We start from the raw sequence: 16,001 nt of genomic DNA, 5'->3' as shown, positions 1-16,001 counted from the left end.
GAACAAGAATAAAATATTGGTTGGCGCCTTGCCCATTCTCCATCGTATTTTTCCTTCTCTCCCACAAAATCGCTCCCATAATGAAGTTTGCAAGCAGTCTCCTTCAAACGCAGACCATGTTTGTTCTGTTTGTTCAGCGGCTTCACCAAAACTCAATTCATCTAAAAGCCCGTGACCAGGGGTAGCTTTGCTTCCCGCACGCAAGCAGACAGGCACCCCCAGCCCCCAGGCCAAGGTCAGGGATCTAGCGGGTTGCCGGGCAGACACAGGCAGGCCCGTGCAAGCTCCGCGCGAATCTAAACAAGCACCTTAATTACCGTTCGTGCGCCTGCCATACAGACTCCATCATCCGGGCGCACAGCTCATTGATATACAATTATTGTCTCTCGACCCTCGCAAAATCTGAAATTTTTTCAAACTCACGATCCCACCCGCAACTCCAGTTCTCCATCGCTCGAAATTCGAACCCTCCTCCTTGTCTCGACACAGACGTCTTATAGCTCCCCTGCTGCTAAGCCGGGCGGCTGCTACCTTCCTCTGCGCCATCGCGCGCCCTCGACAATCTTAGGCCAGATCTCGGTCAAGTGTTGCTGCTGGGCCGGGCCCAGTTCATCAGAGGAGCACAGAATCAAAAGATGGCTGTCGACGGAGGTCTCGCGAGCCACTACCAGGTCCTCGAGGAACTCGGGCGTACGTGCTCATAATGTTGTTTTGGAAAGGAGGGAGAACATCACTGAATAGATACTAACATGTTCGCTTTTGCTATGAATAGAGGGGAGCTTTGGTGTTGTCTACAAAGCTATTGAAAGAGCTACAGGGGAGACAGTTGCCATCAAACATGTGTGTTTTCTCAATGCATCCCCAAACCACCAACGAAGCCCCTCGTTGTTGTGTGCTAGGTTATGTTTCTGACGGCCATTGTCCAATTCACAGATCGATTTGGAATCCAGCGAAGATGACATTCAAGAAATCCAGCAGGAGATCTCCGTCCTGAGCACCTGCGCAAGCCCTTTTGTGACACAGTACAAGGCTAGCTTCCTCAGGGGTCACAAACTATGGATCGTCATGGAATACCTCGGTGGCGGGTCCTGTCTTGACCTGGTCAGTTCTTACTCCATGATGCAGCTTTGCTAAACTCCTTGCAGTATGCTAACATAAAACCAACTTCACGCCTCTGCAGCTAAAACCTGGATTGTTCAGCGAAGGTCATATAGCCATCGTTTGCCGGGAGCTCCTCCGGGGTCTTGAGTATCTCCACGCAGAAGGAAAGATCCACAGAGACATCAAGGCAGCCAACGTGCTTCTCTCAGACAAGGGTCATGTGAAGCTGGCAGACTTTGGTGTCGCCGCACAGCTCACAAACATCAAGTCCCAACGCAATACCTTCGTCGGAACGCCTTTCTGGATGGCTCCGGAAGTCATCCAGCAGGCCGGGTACGACTTCAAGGCAGACATCTGGTCACTTGGAATCACTGCGATTGAGCTGGCCATGGGCGAGCCACCAAACTGTGAGCTTCATCCGATGAAGGCCTTGTTCGAAATCCCCAAGAAGCCCCCGCCGCGACTCGAAGGCAACTACAGCAAGGAGTTCAAGGACTTTGTTGCCCAGTGCCTGCTGAAGGACTCTGATCGGCGTCCCACGGCCAAGGACCTCCTGAAGCACAAATTCGTCAGAAACGCTGGCAAGACAGAAGCGCTGCAGGAGCTCATCCAGCGCCGTCAGGGTTTCGACGCCCAGAGCAACCGCAAGTCACACCCTGTCTACTATCAGGAGACGTTACAGTCACTGTCCCCCAAGGATACCTCGGATGAGTGGGTCTTTGACACAGTCAAGTCAGTCCTGCCCAAGAAGGCCACTGTCAGATCTCGCAAGGTTTCGTCCATTTTTGCTGCAGAGGAGGCCATGCGCAGACTTGACGTGAAAGATGGCCCTTTGCAACCCTCCTCGCCGGCTCCTGGCACTGTCAGGCGAGCCGCAAAGCGTCAACCATCTGCCGTCCAGTACCCATCCTACAATCACTCACCGACAGGATCAGTCATCATACACAAAAGGCCTTTGCAGCCAGATCTGTCTTTCGGCAACTCTGGGTCGACTATGCGTTTATTCCGGCGTGTGCCTTCGGACGGATCAATACCAGAGGTGTCCCCTCTCGATACTAGCTTTGACAGTTTCAATGACGAAAACCGCCGTTCCATTGTCCCCGTCACTCCGGTCGAGCCATCTGGCAAAGAGGGCGTGCTCGGACGGCGACTTCATTCCAAGGCCATCGAGCCAACCTTGGATGAGTTGCACGCCCAGACTTCGACGTTACAGAAACGAGAGGCGATCGCAAACCTCGCGGACGCACTAGGCCACCTCAATGCAGTCGATCCCGATGGCTTGTACCTCTTCCTCCGAAACCTCAACTCTGCCGTATCACAGGACAACCGGTTGAGCAACGCCTTCCTGCCATCAACCACCCCGCCTTCCAAGTCTTCCACTCGTGACGGCACGCCACATGGTGCACCTCCTGGCGCGGCCGTCGCTCAACCAACTCCACAGCCCAGCCCGACCAAGTTGGTGCTCAGCCAGGCCAACCCTCACCTCAAGAGCCACAGGCGGCGTCAAGGCAGCAATGTCACTTCTGCGGACGGTCTTGGGTCGCCAACCAAAGTTCCGAGCGCACAGGATCGAGAGCGAGCACATGATCTGAAGATGGCCACCCTTCGTTTGAGACTTCCCGGCAAAGAGCCAGGCCCTGGCATGGAGCACTACAAGCAGCTGTCTGACGTTCTTTATGGACGCTGGGTCCAAGGTCTGGCTGTCCGGTTCCCCGCTTTCAGTGCTGCTGCCGAACCTGATCTGTAAGGTCTCGACACAATTTATTGTTTCAATATGGTGGGGAGCCGAAAGTCTCAAAATGTGGAAACCCTACCTTGTGGGGTCTTACTAGCCATCACAACAACCTGGTCACTAATGAGCCAGTAGGGTCCTTTGGGCTGAGGGCACGGGTTCTATCATTTTGAGCCTTTACAGTGGTGCACCATTAATTGCGGCCATTTTTTGAATCGCTGCCTTTTTTCTTCTTTTTTTTTATCTCAAGCGACATAGAGAAAACGCAGCATTGACGGGTTTAGATATGTTGGTTATGATTCTCGCCCCTGACAACGGAGGCGGATGGTTCATGACGACTATGAGGGGCAAATAACACTTTACGACAACTCACGTAAAATCATGTCTTCTGTAGCGTCATGACAAGTCGCAACCCATTTAAATCCTTTTGTTTCTTTGTTTCCCCCTTTTTTTCGTTTTTTTTTTCTTTTCTCACGGATATACAATACTGTTTGGCGTTTATTAGCAGGAGTGTAGGATTTGCTTTGTATTGTTGCGGTAGCATTTGCCATTGGCCCCTCACGTTGGAGACTTGTTTTGATCATTGTACACGTAGATACTTGAGATAGGTAGCTCAGCCTCTATTACAGAGGGTATGGAAAACTGAACAGTTTCAACTTTACTCAGACTCACCGCGAATCCAAAGATGGTGAAGATAACGCCACAAGACCACCGGAAGTCAGGCATTGTGTATAACAGAGGTAGGTATATCCTACATCAAACCTACTGACCAGGTTGGGGCTCAACGCCAAGGGAGAGTTTTATCCTCCAGTTGATGAAATCATCGGTCAGGACCCTCCCGTGCCCAGTTTCTTCAATCTTGAACATTTCAATGACGGACGACCGTGCCCTTCTCCGGATCCGCCACACACCGTCGTCGTCCATGGTTGATCGAATCCCTTGTTTTCCAAAGTGTCAGCAGACCTGATGATGTCGAGAAGAATTTTCAGATGTCAGTCAGCACTCACAGTCCAATACCGCAGAGCAGAAATTGATGCAGGTATCGCCGTTCCAGGACCTCCCCCGCTGCTGCACGTTAGCCGGGATGACGTTTGTTTCCATCTCGTCCACCCGTGTGAGGTGCCCATCTCGGGTCCGGAAGCCGACGACGATCTTGGGGACGCCCAGGAGGAAGCTCTGAATCCACCACTTGAGCAGCTTCCGCTCAAAATTTGCGGCGTCACGGTCGTTTCTCACCTCTGCCGAGGTCTTAAGTTCGACCCAGTTGATTGGGCCAGGCGTTGATGGCTTCGAGTCCCAGACTAGATACACGTTGTAAAATTGGGTTGGTCAGAACTATTGCCGTAATGACTGGTGGCATCGAATGGTGTCGGCCTGGTTGCTCACTCGCATCGACTTCGCCTCCTATGCACAGAATGGTTTTGCCGATTCCTGTACGCACAACTGAGCAGTATTGCTCCTTGTTGTTGGTTGGCTCCAGCTCGCGACCTTCTATGTAGTCACGAGAGGTCTCTCCCCATGGTTTTGGTATTGTTGATAATGTCTCAAACTTGTACCCTACTACTGATAAGTACGTGTTGCGGCGAAAGGTACGAAAGTCATCGGAGCTCCACTCACCCCAAAAGGTCATAACTTCACGAGGGATCGGACTTTTCCAAGGCTCTGAATCTTGAGCCTTCTTTGACTCCATACGGGAGGCATAGTCCTCTTCTATGAAGCTTCCTGGCCCAAGATAGGTTAGTAGGCTTGGTCAAGCACCTGGGGACCAGTCTGCTTCACATACACACAGTCCTTGAATGGATAGTTAGTATCACACAGCTTTAGGTCTAACTGGCTCAGTGGTCTACACGTGAAGAGAAAGATATACCTGATAGAGTGTCGCGTTGAGGTCAAATCTGCCACGGGTGAGAACGTGATCAAAGAAATCAGCATGCTTCCAGGTCCAGTATATCCATATAGCAGTTGCCATGGAAGATTTGGCGACTCGAAAACATACCCATCACGGTCCTCGTAAGGCGAGGCCATCAGCTTTCAATATTCCTCGTCAGCCAAAGCCTCGTGGCATGCTTGTGAACTCGTTGGCATATCAAGTATGCTACATCTCACCTTGGTCACGATACCACGCCATGTTACCACGTGTGCATCGATCTTCTTCCCAATCCGTTGTTCATGGGCTATGATGGTCTGCAAAAGACTGTCTATGTGCTCGGCAGATGCTCCTTCGTCCAGCTTGTCAAAGCTCTCGAATCCTTCCGACAGATCGGCTCCCAGGCGGGGCGGGTAATACCATTTCATTGAGCTGTCGTCCAGACGAAACTTGTGGTCGGCATCGTACGAAAAACATGCGAACTCCTGCAAGCGGGTTTGTATTGTTCAGCACGTGATTGTGCCTGGGGCACGGCAGGCTGATGATTCAAAAATTCAATTCACCTTTGGCCGTCGCACAGGCTCACTTGGCCCAGCGAATTTGGATATTGGCTGCACTTGAAAAGTAACATGGGCCGACATGGTGCAAGCCGGGAAGGGTCTCGCCTAGTGGTAAAGCCTGGGGGGATCAGGATCGGGATCGGCACAATAGTCACGTCGATTTATGAACTGGCTCGACAGTGGGTTTATGCCCTGGCGACCGTTCGTTCATCTAGACAGGCAAGCAAAAGTTAGGTTGGCGATTCGGATCTAAGCTTCATGCATAGAGTAGTAGATGCGCAGTCGATAGCACGAAGCTAAGGTCTGGGATCGGCGCGCAATTGATTTTGGGCTTGTCGGGGTCCATCTCGTGGCAAGTGCACAGTGCTTGAGTGCTACAGTACATGTCGCGGGCGACAACCCCAGCATAGCCTATGGGCCCCGCTGAGGATGGATTTCAGAAGCATGGGTAGGTAAGGTAGGTATAATCCGAGGCCGTAGGAGCGCAAACTGACTATGGCCAATGGAACAAGAATGCTTCTTGGTTCCTCGCCATAAAAAAAAACCCAAACCCCCCTTCCCCCCCCCCCCCCCCCCAAACTTATGCTGTAGATTTCACACGCTGACCCGCTAAAGAGCAATCGTCAACATGTAGCGCTATTTAATGTACAGTAAGTAGTCTGGACCATGGAGGCAGGGTTCTTTATAGTAAGAAAGATACTTGAGATACTTGAGTATGGAAACAAGCCCGATTTGGAAGATTCCAGGTCCAATTCTTACTTCACTCAATTCGTCTTACATTAATAACCAGGGTGCAGCTAACAGTAAGTCATAGGTGCTTGGGGTGCTCCCCATTGAGTAGAAGTGAAGATAATCCATTACCGGTCAATGTATGTACTTTGGGTACTGTAGGTAGAATCGTCAGGGACGCATCATACCGTAACCGCGTTGAGCAAGTAGCAAGTAGCACACCATTGCCACTCAAGCCACTGTATGATATACTTGAGATCGATGGCACGGCAACCGTGCCGTTCAACAGCCATGCGTGGCGTCGTCCACGACACCACGCTTGCAGGATTCTTGTTTTTTTTCTTTTTTCCGCCTCACCTCCACTATTTTGTCAGCACGTTTTTGTTTTCAGGTAACCCCGAGGAGGTCTCATATTCATGGCAGGTCACCTCCGGTAGGCTGGTGTATTTTGTGTGGTCGCCTGAAGGGAACACAGAGATGCAACAGTGAAACCAATCAAAGAAAAGCAGTAATTACCTGGAACCAGACTAGGACTTTGATCTGCAAACGTGTGGCAATGTCTCCAGTTACACTAGGTATGAAGTTTTGTGCAACGCAGACCATCAAGTAGAAACATTTGTCAAGTAAATGGTTGCAAGCCAGAATACGAAGAAGAAGGGTAGCTATTCAAATAGAAGAAAACTAGCGATTGCGATGAAGAAACTTCTTACAGAACACGGCAAGGAGGACTACTTTAAACAATACAAAGAAGAGGCCGCCAGGATTAATATAGAGTAGAGATAGCAAGGTCAGGATTGGCCGAGATACAAAATAAATTGTTTGGCGCTGTAGAAAGTAGACTTGCGTGGCGGGATGAAACACTCTAGCTTACCGGTAGTTCAATCTGGATAAACAAAGGTACGGAGTGAGTACTTTGGGGACCTACCTAATGTAAAGCTACATCTACTTTGGTACTATACTTAACCTTTAAGGTAAGATGGATATTTGTAAATGGCATTTAGTTATTTGCATGCACAGTAAGCGGCCTTGAAGCAAAAAAAAAAAAAAAAAAAAGCCGCCATCGAAGATTCGTAGCTCAGAGTCCAGAAGACGCCTTAATCGTCCGGGCGCTAAAATTAGGCGTTTGTGCTCACTCGGTTGAGGCTAAGCCTTTTGCGCCGTCTATTTGACGAGAAGATCCCCTGCTTTTTACCCCTGAACCCGCCCCTGAATTGCACGGTGCGGTGAGGTGAGCGTTGGAGGTCGATTCCATACCTGCCCAGACTTCCAGACTTCTCATGTCAGACCACGACAGAACCTAGCTGGCTTTCTCGGTTGCATAACATTTACTGGCGAGACAAAGAGCCCCCCTGACGCGACGCAGTGCTGCTAATGGGATATAGACCACAGTGGACTACCTGCTCCGTAGAAAGAGAAAGACTGGACCAATTGATGACAAAGCGCACAGAAAGGAATTGGCTGTCTATCTATCGGTCAAGTTGGTGGGGCGAGAAAAGTTGACTTGAAAATTTTGGTTCAGTGACGTTGGCGAGAAGCCAAGACCAAGGTAACATTGACGGGAGGGGTGGAGTCTTGGGGGCAAAGCTCTAGCGACCAATGACCGACAAAGAGCCGGGTGTGGCTTGCGACAAGGCCGCGTGCTACAGACACCTACTCTATCTACCCAAGTCTACCTACCTACCTAATGAAAACCTACTTGGAGGATACAGTAAATCGGAACGTACCTGATTGCTAATTAAGTAAAGTACCTGAAGTGGTGTACACAAAGTAAGGTACACACCAATAAGGTCACCTCCACAAGCTACCAATCCGACGGATTTACTGCAGGCTGTGTTTTAGCACTGCTACTATTCCCGAATGGCCATCCTCTGATATCCATGGCATGAACGGGCATACCTAGGTACATACTCGAGCAATTGGACGACCCATTCGTCCAATGACTGAGGATTCTATTGACTGCATTACCATGGAATTGATATATTTGATCAATGGACCAGTTGCCTACGTCACTATCACCTGCAGTTGAACCAACGCTCGCAGCGTAGTATTCGAGCTGTGGCGTCGTCGTGGCTGATGTACAAGTTGCTTCTGGTCCTGTCTTACTGTCCTTTATTGGTCCGTGCTGCTGCGTGCTTTACAACGGTCGGCACTGAGATTAGCACTCATCCAACCAAAGTGGGCCATTCCTGACAATCTCCAATTCACCCCCTTCCTGTGATTTCCGCCATCACCAGGCTCCTTGACGAGACATCACTGTGGATTTACCGGGGTTCGTGCATCTTTCTCCTTTTCTTTTTTTGACTTGACTTGACTTGCGGCAACCAGCCATCGTCGATAAAGATTCATCTTTGGCTTCTTTCCCACCAAAGTCGTATTCCGTATCTCGACATTGGTTCATCAAACGCTCCTGGCAGCAGCTCTTTCGCGTCTTCTGATTTTTTTTCTTGTTTTCTTTTCGCCCGCAGGCTGTTCTACTTGTTTACGTCTCTCGTTCAAGCCCGACCACTTTTCATCGACCATTCTTAATCGCGCCTGGGATCCCACGAGTAGGAAACCCCCGCGAACAATCTGTTTTAATAAACAAGTCTCGTCTCACTTGACAATCCTGTCACTTTTCAATATCCCATCCCACCAACTCAGGGAAAACAAATTTGGTCTCTCTGCGCCTGCGACCTTGTCTGCCACTGACACAAGCCGACGATCCCACACCCTCCACCGCACGATTCGATACAATTAACCACCAACTTGTACTGTCGGCCTTGCAAAAAGTCGCCCAACATGTCTAATTCGTGAGCTTGTTTGCCCTTTGAAGACCTGTTGTGATGCAATGCATCCGGTGATTGTCTGTATCGGACCAGACTGCTAATATGCTGGCCGTATTCACAGGTTCGGGGGTCTCTTCAAATCATTCTGGCATACAATGACCAGCTATGATAGACGTACGAAATCACGGCATAGAGTATCCTCAACCTTCTTGAATATTGCTAACACTACAGAAATTATCAGATTCTGGATACGACTCCCCATACCGTACAGGCCGTCACGTTCCCCTGGGCCAGGGAGGCGGCTTTGGTGGCTTGACGTCTGTTGCCACGGCTTCGGAATCGCGCGCCGACGTTTCTTCACCCTACATAGAAGACGGTCTCAGGCTTACAAGGACTGGAACTGCTTACGAAGGTGCATCGCTGTCTTCACCATCGCTCCTCAGCCCTGGAATCAACAGGCCATACTCGCCCGGCCTAAGGGGCGAGAGCGCGAAGCGGACTACCGAAGATGGATTCGAAATACAAAGCCCTAGTGGAGAAATTCCGATGCAGTCGTTCCAGGACGGCCTGCCTCCGGCACCTCCCGTATCACACTCGTGGGATCGCATCGACAGATGGGCCGAGGACCATTATCCGGAGTTGTACGACCAGGTTTGCGAGGGCTGCACCAACAACGATCTGAACGAACTCGAGCATCAACTGGATTGCTCACTACCAATGGATGTCAGAGAGTCGTTGCAGATACACGATGGGCAAGAGCGTCCTGGTATTCCTACCGGAATTATCTTCAGCGGCATGCTGCTGGACTGCGAAGAGATTGTACAAGAGTGGGAAAACTGGAGAAAGGTAAACCACGAGTTTCTGCTGGACACTAGAGTGCCAAGCCCGGCTATGCCTTCCAAGGCACTTGGCGGAAGCAGCAGTCAGGCATCCTCATCGAGGGCCGAGGCCTCATCTTCGGCATCCCCGGCACCGAACAGGCCTGTCAACTGGCGGCAGGATCTTCTCGCCAAGCAGGATTGCGTCCCTCCTAACAGCATTCAGAAAGTGTACTCCCACCCTGCTTGGATTCCCTTGGTCAGAGACTGGGGTGGCAACAACCTGGCTATTGATCTTGCGCCAGGTCCCGCGGGCACCTGGGGTCAGGTTATCCTTTTCGGCCGCGACTACGATACGAAATACGTTGTTGCTCGGTCCTGGTCAGCATTCTTGGCCACGGTTGCGGACGATATGTACAGCGGCAAGTGGTGGGTCGACGAGGACACCAAGGAGTTGAAGCTACGGGAGTTTAAGGCCTCCCGCGTCGAACCGTCATACTTTGATATTCTTCGATGGCGAACCGATCAGAAATACGGGCGCCGTGCCGCGCAGAGGAAATCGATGGGTCCCGGAGCCTCTGGCGGTGTCTCACCCAAGGTTGCATCGCCCTACGGAAGCCCAAAGCTTGAGTCGCCCGCCGAGCCTAGGGGACGCCCACTACAGCGCTTGAGCATCGGATCACCTCTTGTCAGCCCGAACAGGCCAGGATACGGCAAGATGAGCCCGCTCGCTAGGGTTACAGAAGAAACGTCTCTTCCGGAGTCTGAGCTCGGCTTTCCTAGCAGTCCTCTTGCCATCAACGGTTCAATCAAGCACAAGGAGAACCTTCTCGAGCTGGACACTCCACGACCGAGCGTTAGCACCGAGGACAGTAGCAACGCCGCAGCAACGAGACTCGAGGCTCTTGAGAGCAGCGAAACGAATGGCCAGAATTCAAAGGAGGCGAACGGCACGACTTCGCCCACGAACATCTCGACCGTCACAACGGTGGCCGAAGTGAATGGGAAGTCGGTCAAGGCCAATGGCAAACAACCTGCCGTAATAGAAGAGGCCATGAAGACGATCGATATCTAGAGCGATTCACTCGTCTGAGAGGGCCTTTTCTTGAAATACGATTAGCCTCGACATTTCCCCGCCGGACCGCGTGGATTTCGAGATGTGAAAAAGACGACCAGGTTGACCGGAGTTTGTGGCGTTTGATTCGAAAGCAAGTTTTTGTTATATCAGCTTTGCGTTTTACTTGTGATTCGCCTATCATCACTATTTGATACATACAGCATTGAGAAGGCAGCGGAGTCCCAGCACTACCATTTCCTTGATTTTATCTTTTTCGACAAGCCCTCAGTACTTGCCGCACCCCGTTACTGTTTCTTTGGCCAATATAATGACTGATCGGCGGGCCTTGTTGCCTCTCAAAAGGTGGCTACAGATGCAAGAGGGTGTTCTTGGCTAGCTACTGATCCTGTAATATACTACAATTATTATGGGCTTTTCAAAGCTAGGCCATGGAGTTTTTTTTGTCTGATTTTGAGAAGTCTAATATAGCCTTGGGTTCATGATTTTTGTCTGGATGAATGATATCCTGAACCTAAGCGGGGAATATCAAGGTTTACTTCCATCGAAGGGTGTGTAACCCTTGGTTTCGCAGCATGTACACTACGCAGGCAGGTTGTCTTGGAGTGTGAGTTGGGAAGTGCGAAAGAACCCTCAGTTTCCTGTTGCAGTAAAGTGCCAATTTCTTGAGACTGATCTAAAGACATCTACGAATGGTCATCTGAGTACCCCACATACCCAAGTACCTAGGTAGGTACCTAGGTAGGTAAGGTACTTGGGTAGGTGTGCCAGTTAATTGACTTGTTCAGCGTTCAAGGTCTCTATATGTATGCCGAGTGAGTTTCGTTTGACCTCGTGATCTAGCACGTGACGCAATGACGGTGCAATCCGACGACTGGCCAACCAGTGCACGGCCGCTTTACCATGGAGTTATCCTTATCGTGGCGCGACATTGTCATTACTGTGACGTCCAAACGACGGCACTCATCCCAAACGCGACAGCCGGCAGTCGACTCATCACAACAAAACGAAATACGAAACCTTTGCATCGATTTGGAGGCGCCGAACCGACTGACTGCGTTATCTTACTCAATTTGTGCATCCCTCGCCTCTGTTAGACCAATCTTGTTCATCCGCGATTCAAAAACGCCAACTATGGAAGAAGAACGTCTCTGGAAGTTCCGTAGGCCGCAATGGCTCAATAGTGTGTGGGCAAGGAACGCCGGAGTTTACACATCGGGCGCTTTGGTAGGCAATCCAGCTTCACAGTGGCTTATCAGGGCTTCTTTGTAGATTAGAACGGGATAACTGTCCTGGTGCTATAAACCCCCCCCCCCCCAAGCAACTCCTTTCGTCCCTGACAACAGGGACCCCTCCTCCACGAGATATCGTGCAACAACTCCTTATCGACGCTCTACTGACGCTGTCTGATCTTGAAGTTCTCGCTTGCATTCTACGTTCTTCTCGATGCCGCAGTGTGGTCCAAGTCCCCACTCAACCCGTCCGACACACACGTCACCTTTGTCGACTGGCTGCCCTTCATCTTCTCGAGCCTGGGCATGCTCATCATCAACAGTGTCGAGAAGTCTCGCCTGGGTGCCGACTCGTTCAGCTACAGTGGATCGGGTGTTGCGTGGAAGGCGCGCGTCGTGCTGTTCCTCGGCTTCGCGTGCCTCGCAGGCGGCATGGCCGGTGGCGTCTGTGTGTTTGTCCTCGGATACGTCGTGCCCGGGTTGGGCATGCCGCAGATGTTTATGGGCGTGGAGAACGTAGTTGCAAATGCCCTTGTTGGACTGAGGTACGTTTTCTTTTTTTTTTCGGTGCATATATTCGAGACAGGACTTTGACTGACCGGTTGGCCATCGTGTATATACAGCTCGGCCGTACTCTGGATCAGCCAGAATATGGAGGATGAATACTCGTACAACTTGGCTCTATGAGTTGTTTCTATTCTACCCTCTTGCCTCCAGCAGTGAACAGATTGTCTAATAGTTTGCTAGTCCCCTCGGCACCGCATCCTGAGAGACTGCGCCGGCTGAAAGCCATAATTATGGTGTTTAGCTGATGGACACCCGCGCAAATATATTGCGGATGAGGAATGCGTTTGTTTTGGGTGTTGTGGGCAAGGGTAGCAAGACAGGCACTGCCCGTTCGCCTCAGCAAACCACTTTATATCTTGTGCTACTTTGCTGTGTATTTTTAAATTCATCGAATGCTAAGGAGCATTAGACGCACCTATACACAGATTTACTTCAGCAAACTGAAAGTCTTTTTCCCAGGCTTGAATTGATAGGAGGTTCATGGTTGAGCTTGAGGCACATCACGAGTCCAACCTCTTCATGTATCGTGTTCGGTGGTCGACCTTACTACTCGTACCTCAATGTGACGAGGAACGGTGTAATGTAAAAAGTGGTCAGACATCTTGCACATGGTCTGATTTTACCCGAGACATGTTTCTCAGATTCCCAGATGGATGCAGTCTTCGTCCAGGTGAAATTTGATTGGGATTACGAAGAATCTGTTGAGCTGCGGCTTGCCGGGCAGCCATATACTGTCCCTAACTTGTTGGTAGGGCGGAGCATTCCAAGCGTGGCTCCATGATAAATGTCGCAGTGCTCTCCACATGTATTCCCGTAACTTCCATGAACACTCTCACCGGTCGATCTCGATATTCAATGGTCTGATCCGGTTTCTTGTCCGACTTAGAATTGCATAGAGCAGACTAGGTAGTTAGCCTTTGCCAACATCTGGTCTGCGGCTGTTGTTGTTACTGCAGACTCGCGCTGTGCAATTCTCAGATCTAGGTGTTTTACAGAACAAAGAGGGAAAATTGTTTGGATACGGTCCGTAATTATCATTAATACTGTTACTTACCATCGGCCACTTGCCGACCTGATCATTTGGTCCGAGTGGCGGCAGGGGAAATCCTGTGTACAGTGAAATGCTCGCAGCAGGCACGCACACAACCTGAAAAAGTTTGTTCCCGAAAGAAGCTCATGATCAGCGCGGGGTATGCAACCGCAGATGAAAGACTTGAAAGGATTTCTGTCCTAGACTGCATTACGGAGCAAATACCGGTAACTCTGATTTGGTGGGTAAGGTACAAGGCCGGTGTTGGGAACAACTCTGTGCCTGCTCCCTTTGTCTCTTTTGATTTTCTCCTCTTGTCCCTTGCTTAGGTATACAAGGAAGAGAGAGAAAAAAAAGGAATCCACTTCCTCTTTCTCACAGTGGCGACATATCATCATCGCCATGCTGCATGCAAGTCGCCCAAAACGGATCCCGCAAAACCTCTCTTGCCGCTCGAGAGCCAGTCACATCCCCTCCTGCTAAAGAGAGTCCCTCCAATAAAGAGCCTGCGGGAGGCATTTGTTCGACATCCCAGGCTGCGACGCCTTTCGGGCATATGAGTAGACAGAAGACAGTATGCGGGAGCCCATTACCGGAATGTACTCGGTTGGTGATGGGTGATGGGTGATGGGCTGGCTTGCTTGCTTGCTTGACGTAGCACGCACCCCCCCCCCCCCCTTGCGGAAATCTACCTGATCTTTCGATCAGACGAATGAGGAGGAGGTTAAGGTGGGTTTCGTCAGGATTGGTTAATGGGCCCAAGCTTCAGAACTCTTCCGCCCGAGTGGCCTGCTTCATACAGAATCTACGATGTACTCCGTCCTATTGGACTTGGGCCGGTTCTTGCTCGCACATTATTAAGGGTAACCTACCGCAGTAGTAGCTTGGGTAGCCTTGCCGAAATGGCCTCGTTGCTAGCACGTTCCTTGGGCAGCATATGTAATAAATAATACTTAAGCTTCTTCTAAAATGCATTCACGTGACATTGAATGCAAATTGGGTTCACTGAACCCAAAACGCACGAGAAATCTTTGTAGAAACCCGTAATTCTTCGAAAGGAGAGCACGCCCGTGCGATCCGGGAGATTGCCGGGTTTCCAGCCAAATGCTTAATACCCAATCGTCAAATAGTACTAAACGTAGCGAAGGTGAATTAGGTACTCCATATGCACGTATCGGCAGCTGACCTACCCTCAGACTCAGCCCAGTCAATGAAGAGTACCTCACCTAACCTATATGGGTACCTAGGACTCAAATGGCTGCCAAGGTACCATTTGGCGGTTTGCCGCATCGCGTTGTTGCTGCCATGACAAGCATCAAAACTCCTGATGCGCTGCCCAAGGATTGCTTATTGTGCACCAAACGCGTCACTCGAAATGCCACATGGGATTCAGTTTCCGCCCATACCCGTATACAGAGTAAGTAATACAGTACACCCTTAAAAGGCCAAGCGTTGGCGTGACTGTTGGCGACGTTAGTCTAAGGTACTGCATGGGAGGAGGAAAGGGAGAGACGAAGAGAAAAAGAAAAAAATTAGCCTGACCTCTGATGGGGGCCCAAAGGTTGTTTAGCGTGGTCTAACAATGATCATGGGACTTCAAGTCCCATCGTGTGCAGAAACTATAAAAGAAAAGGGCGATGGGACGAGCAAGGATCTGCTTTTGCCGTAAAGCAAGAAAGTCACCATCAGGAACCTCGCAGCTTGCCATGAGGTTTGATTGGATGCAATGTGAACCGGCGCTGTCTGATTGGACACGGCAGCATCTGTTTCTAAAGCAGGCAAGGCAGGGTATGCATGTGAAATGCGACAAAAAGCTACAGTGTGCAGCTTGCAGTTGAATTTCCAATTGTGGTAGCAAAAGGAGGAAAAGTACCGTACGGGATGGAGTTCAGCTTACTTGACTCGGATCTTGTTTTGTTTATTTGTTTGCTTGCAATATTAAGAAGAACTCCGTAGTATTCATGACAGTCAGGTCTCAACTGACAAAAAACGACACAATGAACGCACTCAGGCCTCATAAGATTGACGTTTTTGATGAGGGGCCTTTTTTCTTCGTCTCTTTTTTTTTTTTTTTTTTTTTTTCTCTCTTTCTCCTAATGCCAATATTTGGTACGGAGCTTGGGCATACACCATGCGGATGCGGGGAAGTTTTGCAGCTAAGCTGTTTGCGGGTGGGTGCCGCGATCCGAAAATCGGTGACAATGTAGACTACCCATGGTTTGTTTAAAGAAGCACAAAAGAGAGAAATCGTCACTTTAGAAAGAGCCATTATGAGGCTGATTTATCTTTCCCGCGACAAGGCATCGGTCCTCGGAACGGGGTTTGACGTTGGCTTCTCAACAATCCCCGCCCGCAGCACCAGCTCGCCGGAGAACTGACGCTCAAATGGGAATGTGGGTCGAGCGAGATCTTTTTTGACCTGTGCTGTTCCCGGCGCGTGAGACTGATTTGACTTCGAGCCGCCGAGTCCTTAGCGCAATGTTTTACGTCTCAAAATCGGGCACATGAGCAGAAAAGGCTCCAGC

General features: G+C 50.3%; 5 protein-coding genes across 7 annotated transcripts; 4 read left to right on the top strand and 1 right to left on the bottom strand.

Annotated features, from left to right (window-relative positions):
• Positions 1 to 52: 52 nt before the first annotated feature.
• MGG_12118 (STE/STE20/YSK protein kinase) lies at positions 53 to 3,510 on the top strand. Its single transcript, XM_003719844.1, has 4 exons — positions 53 to 690; positions 773 to 840; positions 934 to 1,101; positions 1,181 to 3,510. Exons 1-4 carry the CDS (start codon positions 636 to 638, stop codon positions 2,846 to 2,848), a joined length of 1,959 nt encoding a protein of 652 aa, XP_003719892.1. The 5' UTR covers positions 53 to 635; the 3' UTR covers positions 2,849 to 3,510.
• MGG_12119 lies at positions 2,973 to 5,590 on the bottom strand. 2 transcript variants are annotated; one of them, XM_003719843.1, is made up of 9 exons: positions 5,264 to 5,590; positions 4,940 to 5,185; positions 4,830 to 4,861; positions 4,701 to 4,728; positions 4,617 to 4,624; positions 4,451 to 4,551; positions 4,220 to 4,390; positions 3,841 to 4,134; positions 2,973 to 3,771 (listed from the first exon to the last, which is right to left on the bottom strand). In XM_003719843.1, the coding sequence occupies exons 1-9, from the start codon at positions 5,339 to 5,341 to the stop codon at positions 3,596 to 3,598; spliced, it is 1,134 nt and encodes a 377-aa protein (XP_003719891.1). In that variant the 5' UTR covers positions 5,342 to 5,590; the 3' UTR covers positions 2,973 to 3,595. The 2 variants fall into 2 exon arrangements, with proteins under 2 accessions (XP_003719891.1, XP_003719890.1); XM_003719842.1 differs by having other exon boundaries at positions 4,617 to 4,728.
• A 3,177-nt stretch (positions 5,591 to 8,767) lies between these two features.
• MGG_03970 (glucan synthesis regulatory protein) lies at positions 8,768 to 10,647 on the top strand (the record flags this gene model as incomplete). Its single annotated transcript, XM_003719841.1, has 3 exons — positions 8,768 to 8,778; positions 8,876 to 8,928; positions 8,996 to 10,647. 3 exons carry the CDS (start codon positions 8,768 to 8,770, stop codon positions 10,645 to 10,647), a joined length of 1,716 nt encoding a protein of 571 aa, XP_003719889.1.
• A 655-nt stretch (positions 10,648 to 11,302) lies between these two features.
• MGG_03971 (uncharacterized protein) lies at positions 11,303 to 12,972 on the top strand. The gene is made up of 3 exons (XM_003719840.1): positions 11,303 to 11,874; positions 12,066 to 12,424; positions 12,503 to 12,972. The coding sequence occupies exons 1-3, from the start codon at positions 11,551 to 11,553 to the stop codon at positions 12,564 to 12,566; spliced, it is 747 nt and encodes a 248-aa protein (XP_003719888.1). The 5' UTR covers positions 11,303 to 11,550; the 3' UTR covers positions 12,567 to 12,972.
• A 1,487-nt stretch (positions 12,973 to 14,459) lies between these two features.
• Positions 14,460 to 15,490, top strand: MGG_17718. Of its 2 annotated transcripts, XM_003719839.1 has the most exons (3): positions 14,460 to 14,643; positions 14,724 to 14,893; positions 15,078 to 15,490. In XM_003719839.1, coding segments are annotated over exons 1-3 (240 nt in total). In that variant the 5' UTR covers positions 14,460 to 14,641; the 3' UTR covers positions 15,146 to 15,490. The 2 variants fall into 2 exon arrangements, with proteins under 2 accessions (XP_003719887.1, XP_003719886.1); XM_003719838.1 differs by lacking the exon at positions 14,460 to 14,643 and having other exon boundaries at positions 14,678 to 14,893.
• The last annotated feature ends 511 nt before the right edge of the window (positions 15,491 to 16,001 follow it).

This window comes from Pyricularia oryzae, chromosome 6 (assembly GCF_000002495.2).
Source record: "Pyricularia oryzae 70-15 chromosome 6, whole genome shotgun sequence".
In the NCBI taxonomy this organism is placed as follows: domain Eukaryota; kingdom Fungi; phylum Ascomycota; class Sordariomycetes; order Magnaporthales; family Pyriculariaceae; genus Pyricularia; species Pyricularia oryzae.
This window is presented reverse-complemented; position numbering and strand designations above follow the sequence as displayed.